General features: G+C 44.8%; 1 protein-coding gene across 2 annotated transcripts in view; it reads right to left on the bottom strand.

Moving 5' to 3' along the window:
• BAIAP2L1 (BAR/IMD domain containing adaptor protein 2 like 1) overlaps positions 1 to 13,372 on the bottom strand; it is an 83,383-nt gene that overhangs the window by 19,673 nt on the left and 50,338 nt on the right. For both annotated transcript variants that reach the window (XM_040440526.1, XM_040440525.1), the window contains exon 4: positions 289 to 350. In XM_040440526.1, coding sequence (XP_040296460.1) covers positions 289 to 350 — 62 coding nt within the window. The remainder of the gene's footprint in view (positions 1 to 288; positions 351 to 13,372) is intronic.

Genomic DNA, 13,372 nt, shown 5'->3' with positions numbered 1-13,372 from the left:
AGTTCAAGCTGATTGGCGGGGGTCTGGGGTGTCAGGCCCTCACCCATCTAATGTTAATGACCAATCCTGAGGAAGGGTCTTCAATATCTGGAACCTGGAAAAAAACAAAAAACTTCCAATGACTACAACTTATTGGTCTGCATTCCGTGACTGGTTGTTGTGAAACTACTACTCCCAGCCTGCTCTGATATCTACAAACACAAAGCACTACTTTAGCTTTATGCTGGACTGGCTTCGTAGCTTTGTAAGCAGACAGGCATGACGAACTAATAAGCAGCGAATACGTACATTTTCTTCTAGGTTTTCATTCAGCTTCTTGTGTACACTGGAGATTTCCAGAAGGACCTGACCTGTGAATAAAAAGCACAAACTGTAGAAAAAAAATCAATAGCCATCAAGGTGCTTCAATAGTTCTCGCTTATCTGCAAACAATAAACTAAACAAATTGGACAAAATGTTCTTTTGTTTTTCTGCAAGTGCTTCCGGGGAAACTCCACACAGGTCGTTACCAGCTCGCTGCCGCTGATCCTAATCTCCAGGACAGCACTGGATCTTGCTGTGGAGCATCTCTTCTACAACCATAAAATGCAACCCTGCACTGCAAGGGCATAGCCACCTTTCTTTTTTTTTTTTTTTTTAAAGGGGTCATCCGATCCTGTAAACAAACCCCCCCCCCCCCGGAAAGGCCTGGGTCCCTCATACAGAACATACCTGGTTCCCAGCATCTGCATCCCTCTGGATCCGTGCTGCTAGGGGAGCAAGTCACCGTTGCGGCCTGCTATTGGCCGCAGATTCTCCCCCCCCCCCCCCCCCCCCCCCGCACAGGGATCCGGAGGGACGCAGGCAAGTATGTTCTGTATGAGGGACCTGGGCATTTTGGGAGTGTGTACAGGATCGGATAACCCCTTTAAACTCTTGGCTTAAAATATCCTACTACTTTGCCCTTAGAACTCCTATATAGACCTGTGTCTCCACGGTAACAGACCACAAACAATCCTTGTGTAGTCTGAGCTGCAAATATACTCCCTTAAATCTTGTTCATGTACATTTTTGCAAAAACGCTGTCCACTTCATATAAAATGTGCAGTTTTAGTGCACACCTACCAAACAGTCCGTTTGGATGGAATTGGAAACTATGCCGACAGAGGATAACCATAGGAAGGGATGCATCTACGGGGTCTTGGTTACCATCCAGCCCAGCTATTATAGTCTGCGTTTTTACCGAAGTAAGGCTAGGTGCACATATATCAGTTGTGCTCAGAGTCGGACACAACTGATATATGTATATGTGCACGGGACTGGTGTCTATAGACCACTGATGCACCAGATAACTTTCAACTCGGCAGCAGGGTGGCTATAGCGCAATAAGTCAGCGCTATAAAAGTCATTACAATTAAAAATAAATAAAAAGGATCTCATAAAAAAATATATGGGATCAATTCTAGCTTCATTGTTTCTCCGGCGTTTTATGCACCACACTGGAGGGAGACTGAGCCGGATCGCTGGACATATGTGAAGGAGCCTAAATACACATGGAGAACCTCATCGACAAGCTACATGCTCCACTAACTACTTAACAGGTCACAAGGGGATGTCCACCTTCCATTGTCAGAGTTTTTTGGATGAAGAAAGGGGGGCCCATGTACACCTGACTGTGTAAGTATGATCTTTTAAGTCTGTATAACGGACGCAACACCAAGACCTCCAGTGGATCAACAGAAATGACTTAGAAGCCTATGGTGCACCAACTCTGGTACTAATGAAGGTCTGGGTGTTGCGTCCGTCCGTAACAAAAGCAGCCGTCTGAAAGCGACCTATGTGTATAAAACCAATGGAAAGGAAAGAACAGCCAACAGTTGGACACCATCCAAGGAAAACTATTTGCGCCCATTGCTGACTTCCGCGTTTTTAGCGTAATTATTATTCTTCTTCTCCACGTGGCAGGAGCAGCGAGGTGTCCAGAACTTGAAGGTCAGTCAGATACACTGACGGATGTCTTACATTCCACTTTAAGAATGTGATGAGACTCAACCCTCACCTCCCGAGTGAAGTTTATTTTTATTTGCTCTTTTGCCTCATCTGTAGAAAAGGGAAAGGTATGACAGCGACGAAACAACCAACCAGGAAGTCAAGCCGCTCATACCGGCTCGGCCGCTTCTCGGATTGTTTAACCTATTATGTTATTTTCCATTACCACTGGATGAATATGCAAGAACCTGCTGGCAATCGGACTCTGAACCTCTCGCCACATCAGCTGCCGATTATGACCAATGTACTGACAAAAAAAATCCAGAATAGAGTAGAACATGTAAAGAAACCCTGCGTCTAAAAGACTACAAGTCTCAGCAAGCCCTGTATCTGAGAGAGTTTTAAGGACGGGTGGTGTAGAAAACGGTTTTTCAGATGCTAACATTGTGGCAGGTCATCACTTGGGAACCCCATCTAATTAGAGTTTGGCATGACTGTCTCTTGCTTTGGAGGACCCAAGCAGCTGTAATGCCTCAGTTGTCCTGTAGAGGCGCTGCAGCGGAACTGAACACTTGCTGGAAGTTTCTTCTACAGCTAATCACTCGGGATCCCAGCAACGGGACAACCGTCAGTATGTTTCCAAACCCCAGGACGGGCACGGCATTCCTGCACTGAGATCAATAGCAAATATTTGTGCCAGTAGAGAAAAGTAAATGTTGAATTGTACCGTTGTAAGTGTGGAAAGTTCTGACTGGCAGCTCTTCAACTATGTACTGAGCAGTCCTCAAACAAGAAGGAACAAGGAGACCACAAGTGTGAAAGAAGCATTGAAGGATGTAATAAGGGCTCCACAGAAAGGTTTTATGATGATGCAATAATTGCATCCATGGACTCCGGCAGAATATATTCATCTAAAATGTTGAAGGTTGTTTCACTTATGTAATTAAAGGGGGTTTTCCAGGACCCAACAATCCACCTACATCTTATCTAAAGAAAAAAAAACGAAAAAAAAAACACGCCTCTTTGGAAAATCCAGCTTCCGCCTATATCTCAGCCGCCACCAGGTTTCTGAGCTATGGACGGGACGTCAATTGCGCTGTGGATGGGGCCAGAGCTATTAGTCACCGTGCCGCATATGCAAACTCCTGATCCAGCTCATCTGTGCATGTGTCAGGGAGAGGAAACCTTCTGGTCCTGTCCACAGCAACTCCCCACGTTCTGGGATGCAGACGTAACATACTCGCCCATACACAACACTGGACACCTGGTAACGGATGTCACTTGTTTGGAAGACCGGTTCCAGAGCAGCCGATCTACACAACTTTGAGACGATAGGTATACTGGAAACTTTCTTTTGCACTTGCAGACAAGCTATGATTAATTAAGGTGGGTTGCCGGGTCTCGGAAAACCCATTTAAAAGGGAATGTGTCACCAGTGACCCCCCCTATCTAACTGATGGATATAGCTGTAGTTCACCTGATTAAAACTGTTTTTCTTTTGTTAATCCAAGGCTCTGTTCCAGAGTTTGTTCTACTTTTTCTTAATATGCAAATTAGGCTTTTGGTGCAAGGAGGGCATCACCATTGCTCTGGCCCTTTCAATCAAAGCAGCCAGGGAGGTGCTGGCCACAGAAAAGAGCAGAGCTTGGCCATGACGAGAGCAATGGTGACGCCCTCCTTGCACCAAAGGCTTAATTTGCATATTCAGAAAAATCATCCTCGCTCGGGAACGGAGCCTCGGATCAACCAAAGAAAAACAGCATTTTAACCAGGTGAAGCAAAGCTGCATGTCTTTTCAAACAGTTGGATAGGGTGGTCGCGGGTGACTGGTTCCCTTTAAGCACCTGACCTGCACAGTGACCCTTTATTCTCGGGACTGGTGGGGGTTCTCCAAAAGGTCTTATAAAAAGGTGATAGCATAACCTATATGCCATTACTTTATATAAAGGGAATAAAGCTTTAATATTTGAAGCCCACCGAGAGAAACTTTTGTACCCATGTAAGACCAATAATGTGCCCGTTCAGTGGGGATCATTTTTCACGCCAAGCTCCTCCACAGACCCTGATCTCTATTCTATTCCCAGATCATCATATTCTACGGTAATTAAACCGCTCATCCTTAAACTGTACAATTAAGCATCTCTGTTTCAGAACTGACCAAAGAGGTCATCACACAAAGGTTCTCGGAGGAACCAAGAAACCCCTCGTCAACTTGGATATCTTCCACATGCGGCTACTCACAAGTCTATCAGATACCTCGCATGGACCGGACCTCCAAAAGAAACTGCAAAGCGAATCAACCATTGTACTCCAGCGATAAGGAGCCTGAACCCCTTCAAAAAGTGGCGTATACAGGTGAAACTCGAAAAATTAGAATACCGTGCAAAAGTTCATTTATTTCATTAGTTCAACTTAAAATTAGAATATTGTGAAAAGGTTCAATATTCTAGGCTCAAAGTGTCACCCTCCAGTCCGCTAATTAATCCATACCCCCTGAGCAAAGGGGACCCGAGATTGTGACTTTGGGGTTTCATAAGCTGTAAGCCATAATCATCCAAATTATAACAAATAAAGGCTTGAAATATCTTGCTTTGCATGTAATGAGTTTATCTCATATGTTAGTTTTACCTTTTAAGTTGAATTACTGAAATAAATAAACTTTGCACGATATTCTAATTTTTCGAGTTTCCCCTGTACTTTAGTACTAGGGATGCTGTACGGTTATGAAATGTATATACATCACCCGGGGATAACAATGGGGCAGGCTCCAGATCATAATCAGATTAAGCAGTCAGAAAGGGAATTAAAATCTTTCATCAGATTAACATTTTGAGCAGGGTGTAAAAATGTTCCACTGCCCAATAGTCACTGACGTGATATACGTGTGAACTTATTAACCATTTCAGAACCAGAGGAGAAATTCTACACTCTGTTTACTTAACGGGGTTCTCCCATGACTAATGTAAAAAATGAAAATCAGACATGATATAGTACATGACAATACCTTTCTAACAAAGCTAGAACCAGCCCTGTACCTCACATGGATCCAGAGATCTCCACATTCATTGCTCTGCTAGATTTATATCAAGCTGGCAGCTCAATAGGAGTGTCTTTTCTGCTGCAGCTCAGGGGGCGTGTCCATGCTCTGCCTATCACAGCTCAGGAGGCAGTTGAAGGAGGACACTGAGCATGTGCGGCCTTCTCAGTGAGTAGGACAAAGTAATAAGAAAAAACAAAAACAGCAGGTGGCGCTATACAGATACATTTTATTGAATAACTCACCGGCTATGAGAAGTTTTTAATTACATGCAATTACAAAAGTATTCAGATCTAGGCGCTGGTTTGAAAACTGTAGAAATTTTTTTTGTGGGACAACCCATGATGACTACTTATCCTGTATTCACAAGTTAGGGGATGTCTGATCGGTGGGGATCCAACTGTTGGGGCACCCACTGATCATGACAATGGAGGCCTTGCGTTCCCCTCTTTGAATGGAGCAATGGTTCACGCATGCGCACTGCCGCTCCATTCAGTCCTACAGGGCTGCCGGAAATAGCAGAGGGCTTGAACTCCGTGATCTCCGTCAGTCCAGCAAAGTTGAATACAGAGCGTGTCCGCCGCTCGGGTGATTACTTAGCTTCTTTGCTGTTTCCCAGGCACAGCGCCACACGTTTTCTACTGACTATAACTGGTACTGCAGCTGCACCTCGTATAAACCACAAAAAAGCTGAAGCGATCACCGGAGCACTGCCGCCCTTCAAACCCCCTGCACCCCTACTGATCTGATAATGATGAACTATTCTAAGCATGGGTCATCAATACTAAAAGACACGGAAACCTCCGGAGCAAAAAATGTGCTGTAGACATGTCTCATTTTTTGCAAGCAGTACGGCCGGGGTAGGGTTTGTTTACGTAGGAGCATCTAGCAGTAATGTGTACATGAAGCTCAGAGCACTCATCACATCCATTATGAATGGGCATCAGCAAGCAAATACAGCCCCATTACCTAAAGGCAAGCAAGTAAACCCAATGTTATCTACGCTGGCCCGCCCCAGGCCACAGAGGGGTTTTAGAGATTCTGATGGCCAACCTGCGGCTCTCTAGCTGTTGTAAAACTAGAATTCCCACCATGCCCTGCTGTAGGCTGATAGCTGTAGGTAGTCTGGGCATGCTGGGAGTTGTAGTTTTGCAACAGCTGGAGAGCCGCAGGTTGGCCATCCCTGGCCTATCCTCAGGATAGTTCATCAATATCTAAAATCGGTGGGGGTCTGACTCCCTGCGCCCCCGCTATCAGCTGTTTGAAGAGGCCACGGTGCCCCAGAGAGCGCTGCTGCCTCCTCCTAGGCCAGTGATGACTTTTTCATCGGTCACGTAGTCCAAGCGCAGCTCAGTCCTATTCAAGTGGATGGGGCTGAGCTGCAATAACAAACAGTACCACTATACCATGTATGGCGCTGTGCTACCTCCTGAGACAGCCGATCGGTGGGGGCGCTGGCAGTCAGACATCCGCTGATCTGAGGATAGGTCATCAAAGTCAGAATCTCAAGAAAATCCCTTTAAACGTCTTTCATCACTGCTGCAAAAGTGGGAATTTGTGAAATTCTGCCCCTCTGCTTAAATATCAGAGGTGACTGGTGGATGACAAAATAAAAACTAACCCCACTTCTGCTTCAGCGTTCCTCTCTGTAGCTTATTCTCTGTCGCATTGTGACTGTAGCGCTCGGATCCTGTGACCTTTTGTGAAAACTGAATACTGTGTGTGCGGCTACACCGAGCAAATATTGACTCTGGGCCTTCACAATGTCACATTAACAGTACAGAGAGCTGAACACCATATGTCTGCCAGCGCTTACCGCCGGACGTGGACGCATGACACAGGGGCAAATAAATAAGAATTGTGGGGTTCCCAGAAGTAGGGCCCCTATTGATTATAAAGTATCCTAGCAATACCCATTCCTCATTAAATTTCATAAGGTGTGTAACACCCAAATGCTTATCAGTTTATTTATACATTTCTAGGAGGAATAACAGAGGAACAACATTACACATAATTCTAGGAAAAGATGCTTACTTTTTGTCATTTCATGCGGAATACAAGTACTTATTAAAACAGGCAGAGATACATTTGTAGTGTATGTATATGTATTTATGTATGCATGCGTGTAGCATGTGCATGTATATGTGTGTGTCGAATGTGTATGGTATGTGTGCATATATATTTTTATGCGTATGTGTATATATGTGTAGCGTGTGTATGTATATTTGTATGTGTGTAGTATGTGTGTATGTATGTGCATAGTGTGTGTATTCAGACCAACAGGACTAACAGGCAATAGTCTTATGCAGAACTCCAGACAGATTATATAGACTAGGAAGAATGTGGATTTTTCAAAGTCAAAAGCCATGCAAAACGAAGGACTGTAACAAAATATAAAAAGCAGAGGGTTAATTAACAAAATTCCCTTTCACGTGCTTTAAAAAGGACTTCGATCAGAAAGCTAATTTTATTAGAACTTTCTAGCCGTTTTTCATTTCAGCAGCGCTATACCGCTAAAATACACTGCTCAAAAAAATAAAAGGAACACAAAAATAACACATCCTAGATCTGAGTTAATTAAATATTCTTCTGAAATACTTTGTTCTTTACATAGTTGAATGTGCTGACAACAAAATCACACAAAAATTAAAAAATGGAAATCAAATTTTTCAACCCATGGAGGTCTGGATTTGGAGTCACACTCAAAATGAAAGTGGAAAAACACACTACAGGCTGATCCAGCCTTTGATGTAATGTCCTTAAAACAAGTCAAAATGAGGCTCAGTAGTGTGTGTGGCCTCCACGTGCCTGTATGACCTCCCTACAACGCCTGTGCATGCTCCTGATGAGGTGGCGGACGGTCTCCTGAGGGATCTCCTCCCAGACCTGGACTAAAGCATCTGCCAACTCCTGGACAGTCTGTGGTGCAACGTGACGTTGGTGGATAGAGCGAGACATGATGTCCCAGATGTGCTCAATTGGATTCAGGTCTGGGGAACGGGCGGGCCAGTCCATAGCATCAATACCTTCGTCTTGCAGGAACTGCTGACACACTCCAGCCACATGAGGTCTAGCATTGTCTTGCATTAGGAGGAACCCAGGGCCAACCGCACCAGCATATGGTCTCACAAGGGGTCTGAGGATCTCATCTCGGTACCTAATGGCAGTCAGGCTACCTCTGGCGAGCACATGGAGGGCTGTGCAGCCCTCCAAAGAAATGCCACCCCACACCATTACTGACCCAATGCCAAACCGGTCATGCTGGAGGATGTTGCAGGCAGCAGAACGTTCTCCACGGCGTCTCCAGACTCTGTCACGTCTGTCACATGTGCTCAGTGTGAACCTGCTTTCATCTGTGAAGAGCACAGGGCGCCAGTGGCAAATTTGCCAATCTTGGTGTTATCTGGCAAATGCCAAACGTCCTGCACGGTGTTGGGCTGTAAGCAGAACCCCCACCTGTGGACGTCGGGCCCTCGAATCACCCTCATGGAGTCTGTTTCTGACCGTTTGAGCAGACACATGCACATTTGTGGCCTGCTGGAGGTCATTTTGCAGGGCTCTGGCAGTGCTCCTCCTGTTCCTCCTTGCACAAAGGCGGAGGTAGCGGTCCTGCTGCTGGGTTGTTGCCCTCCTACGGCCTCCTCCACGTCTCCTGATGTACTGGCCTGTCTCCTGGTAGCGCCTCCATGCTCTGGACACTACGCTGACAGACACAGCTCGCATTGATGTGCCATCCTGGATAAGCTGCACTACCTGAGCCACTTGTGTGGGTTGTAGACTCCGTCTCATGCTACCACTAGAGTGAAAGCACCGCCAGCATTCAAAAGTGACCAAAACATCAGCCAGGAAGCATAGGAACTGAGAAAGGTCTGTGGTCACCACCTGCAGAACCACTCCTTTATTGGGGGTGTCTTGCTAATTGCCTATAATTTCCACCTGTTGTCTATCCCATTTGCACAACAACATGTGAAATTGATTGTCACTCAGTGTTGCTTCCTAAGTGGACAGTTTGATTTCACAGAAGTGTGATTGACTTGGAGTTACATTGTGTTGTTTAAGTGTTCCCTTTATTTTTTTGAGCAGTGTATATATACAAAACAATGCGGTTTGGAGAACAGAGAGATACAACTCCTATACAGCTAGATAGTCCACTGTTAGTTTACTGATGCTGTGAGAGGAAGATGCATTCTGAAGGGTAACCTTTATTATAATAGTAGGTGAAGAATTGGGATAATAGAATGACAGCGCTTTTGTTCTCCTGATAGGCCTAGATAAAGATGCCCACAGCAGAGCATGGCACTGATCAGTGTAATGTGTTATGCGCTAAATGAGTCCCTCATCTCCATTCTTCTCTGGTCTGAGTGAATGGTCTGACAGAGTAAGGCTACTTTCACACTCGCGTTTTGGCTTTCCGTTTGTGAGATCCGTCCAGGGCTCTCAGAAGCGGTCCAATACGGATCAGTTTTGCCCTAATGCATTCTGAATAGAAAAGGATCCGCTCAGAATGCATCAGTATGCCTCCGATCAGTCTCCATTCCGCTGCCTGCAACGTTTTGCTGTCCGCCTGACGAAGCGGAGCACACAATGTAAGTCAATGGGGATGGATCCGTTTTCTCTGACACAATCTGGCACAATAGAAAACGGATCTGTTTCCCATTGACTTTCAATGGAGTTCATGACTGATCCGTCTTGGCTATGTTACAGATAATACAAACGGATCCGTTCATGACGGATGCAGGCGGTTGTATTGTAACTGATCCGTTTTTGCAGATCCATGACGGATCCGCCCAAAACGCAAGTGTGAAAGTAGCCTTAAAGAAGTTGTCCTCTTTTTTTATATTGATGTCCTCAAAATCAGATAGTCGGGGGGCTCCGACAACACCGGCGATCAGCTGTTTGACGAGAACTCAGTGTACGTAGGAGCACTGACATCTCTCCGCTGTTTACCTGCTTGCCGTCGACATCACAGAGGTGAGCTCAGCCATCCCATTCATTTCAATGGGACGGCAACTGTTCCTACATACTTTCTAATCATTCCCGGAGAACTTCTTTAAAGGGAACCTGTCATGTGGATATTTGATTATAATCAAACTAATTATATACAATCATTAACTACTAAAAAGTACCTTAGATGTATTCACTTACTGGTGTGACAGATGGTCACCTCATAATATACACACAAAGATGCCTCATGCCGCATGCTAATGAGCTGATTTGAGTCCAGCGTGATGTCATTGAGTCCAGCGTTTATTTAATTCAGCGATATAGCCACTCCCCTGCCCACCTGCTGCTGATTCATATGGAAACAAACTGTCATTCAGCAGCAGGTGGGCGGGGAGAGTCAGGAGCTCATGAATATTCAGGACTCATCATTATCAGCTGGAGCTTTTCAATACAAGATGTTGGCAGATTGACTGGGTCAACTAAAGAAAGTGACCCAGCATTTTGCTAAGAGAATCAGTCACTTATTTATGTTGCCCTTAGTTAGGACACAATAAAACTGGTGACAGGTTCCCTTTAAGTCTCTCAGTCAGACCATTCACTCTGACCAGAGAGGGAAGAGGACGAGTGACTTAGAGCACCATACATTACACTGATCAATGCTGTGCTCCTCTGTGGACATCTTTATTTAGTCCTTTCTAGGCCGTATCCGAAAAACCACCCACCTGATATTCACATACATGATAAAAAAATTGATGGAAGTGTCCCTTTAACAAGGTATGCAAATGTTACATAATAAATAAACCCCAACCCACTATTTGTACTGCAGGATACAAATTCTACAGAGCAGCGACAACAGCGATCCCTACAGGTCATAAGAGGTACTGCACCAATTCAAACAAAACTAGAACACGATTACATAGGTAACCCTCCATAGGTCTCTGCCTGGGTCTACTCCTTTATAGACGCATGAATGGCCGTGTTTGTTTTGGCCTCATTTATTCCACCGACAAGAGACGTAGACAAACAAATGGCCATTTCTGAAGGGACACAATAAAAGGCCGGAAAGTTAAGGGATTGCCTTTAACCATTATGATTCAGCTCAGCTCCCAGTTGCCTAACAGTACATTGTTACTGGGTAACTATGCACACACAACACACACGCCCTGGTGAACTTTATGGCCACCCACCTATGTAATCAGCACTTTACAGTGATCCTGCTGCGCCTGCGCTTTAGACGACAGAGTCAAAAATGCCTCTAGAAATGATAGGAGCAGTAACGGAGCAAGTGCGAACGGCAAACAGAATGTGCCAACATCGGCCATCCCGGCCAATCGGTTTGGTATAAATGTAGCAGAGCAGAGTATGTCATTCAGAAGACGGTAGCAATACCGGTGGAGCAGAAACGCGCATCCACCACCGTCTGGTCGCATTGTTGTTTCAGCTGCAATTTTTCACAGCAGAATAAATGCAGAAAAGCACCATGTGAACTGACGTCTGGCGGCGGACGTTAAGGAGAGTTCACATATCCGTTTCATCTTCCGTTCTTCTGATCCATCAGAAGAACAGAAAGAAAAAAAAAAGATCCTGTAAAAAAAAAAAAAAAAAACACATTTGGAGAAACACATTTGGTATCCGTTTGAGCCATTGCTGTCTGAGATCTTTTTTTTTTGGGGGGGGGGGGGGGGGGGGGGGGTTCACATCACGATTTTCAAAGTATATATATTTTTTTTTTCTCCTTTCACAATGGAACTCTATATTGAACGGATGCCACTGTATCTGCTTAACGTATACGGTTTTTGTATAAATGCAATGTGAACCCAGCCTTATCTGTCTTAAAAAAACAGATCTCAGATGGAAATGGCTCAAACTAATGCCAAAATCTGCATAACTGATACACAGGATCTGTTTTTTTTTACACGATCAGTTTTTCTTCTTGAAATAAATGGGTCCGCATGCGATCCGCAAAGTTGCAGAACGAATACGGACAGAAAAATACGGTCATGTGAATGGGCCCTTACGTGTATATAGCCTGCTTTGATGGTATTCAAGTGAATGGGGCTGAGATACGACGCCACTCTTGTCCATGTACTGAGGCTGGAATTGTATCTGAAAGTTAACAAAAAGGAAAAACAAAAAAATCCTTGCACCTCTTCAGGAGTGAAACGGTTAACACTCGGGACACAACCGGCCTAATTACGAAGTCGGCATGTTTTCCCCAAGGTGCGATACCTAGCCCAGACAGTCGTGATTCATATGGGTGAAGCAATGAAACCGTCAGTACTAGACTAATAAACGTGATTCAAAGATTATATAAAGTTCTGCGAGTGTATATAGTACATGGGACCTCGCATCATATACAGATCTTAAAGGGGTTGTCCGAGTTATGAAAAAAAAAATATATAGCACTGTAAATCTGATGGGCAGCAATATATAACTAAGCTAAGCAAGTTTTAGGTAAAAAAAAATTATATTTCCTAATTTCCCTGGTTCTCTTCTGGCCCTTTGTTTACCTGCAATAACAACAATCTCTGCCCCTCCCCCTGCTCTGCAAAGGGAGTGAATACAAGAGCTGTCCTGAGTGACATGTCTGCCTGCTGGGAGACTCTGCAGCATGTTGTATGTGTAGAACTACAAGTCCCAGCTGTACAATGACACTGCTAAGGGAGTGGATACAAGAGCTGCCCTGAGTGACATGTCTGCCTGCTGGGAGACTCTGCAGCATGTTGTATGTGTAGAACTACAAGTCCCAGCTGTACAATGACACTGCTAAGGGAGTGGATACAAGAGCTGCCCTGAGTGACATGTCTGCCTGCTGGGAGACTCTGCAGCATGTTGTATGTGTAGAACTACAAGTCCCAGCTGTACAATGACACTGTTGATACACACAGGATCTTCCCCCTACCTGCAATGCTCTGCAGAACTTCTCTTTCAGCTCCTGTGCCCAACATTTGTCTCCTCGCTGCCTGCAGCTACTCAGTAAAGCCTTCAGCCCCGAGTCTGTGCAGCTGAAGGGGTTAATCTTTCCTGAAGTATCCAGTGGGAGGGAGACACAGGGCAGAAAGCAGCAACAGAGCAGGGAGGTGCGGCCAGACAAGTGACATCTCATCTGATCTCTTAGGCTTTGTACAACATCATCAGAGCAGGGAGAGAGGCTGACATCACAGGTCATGTGACCCTCAGTGAAATCTGAGAAACCAGCAACTGGAGATAAAGTAAGTCAATTGTAAAGTCCTTTCATTTGACTAGTTAGAAACATACAAAGAAAAAAAAAAATAACTGACAACCCCTTTAATACTCGTCACACAGTTACAGTAGTAACACGTCCTGAGAATAAGTTTGTAATACGGAGAAATTGACCTGCGGTGTGGATTTGAAATCTGTAACATGTCAATTGTTTCTGCAGATTTTCATTGCAGATTTGGA

Source organism: Bufo bufo, chromosome 7 (assembly GCF_905171765.1).
Source record: "Bufo bufo chromosome 7, aBufBuf1.1, whole genome shotgun sequence".
In the NCBI taxonomy this organism is placed as follows: Eukaryota; Metazoa; Chordata; class Amphibia; order Anura; family Bufonidae; genus Bufo; species Bufo bufo.
This window is presented reverse-complemented; position numbering and strand designations above follow the sequence as displayed.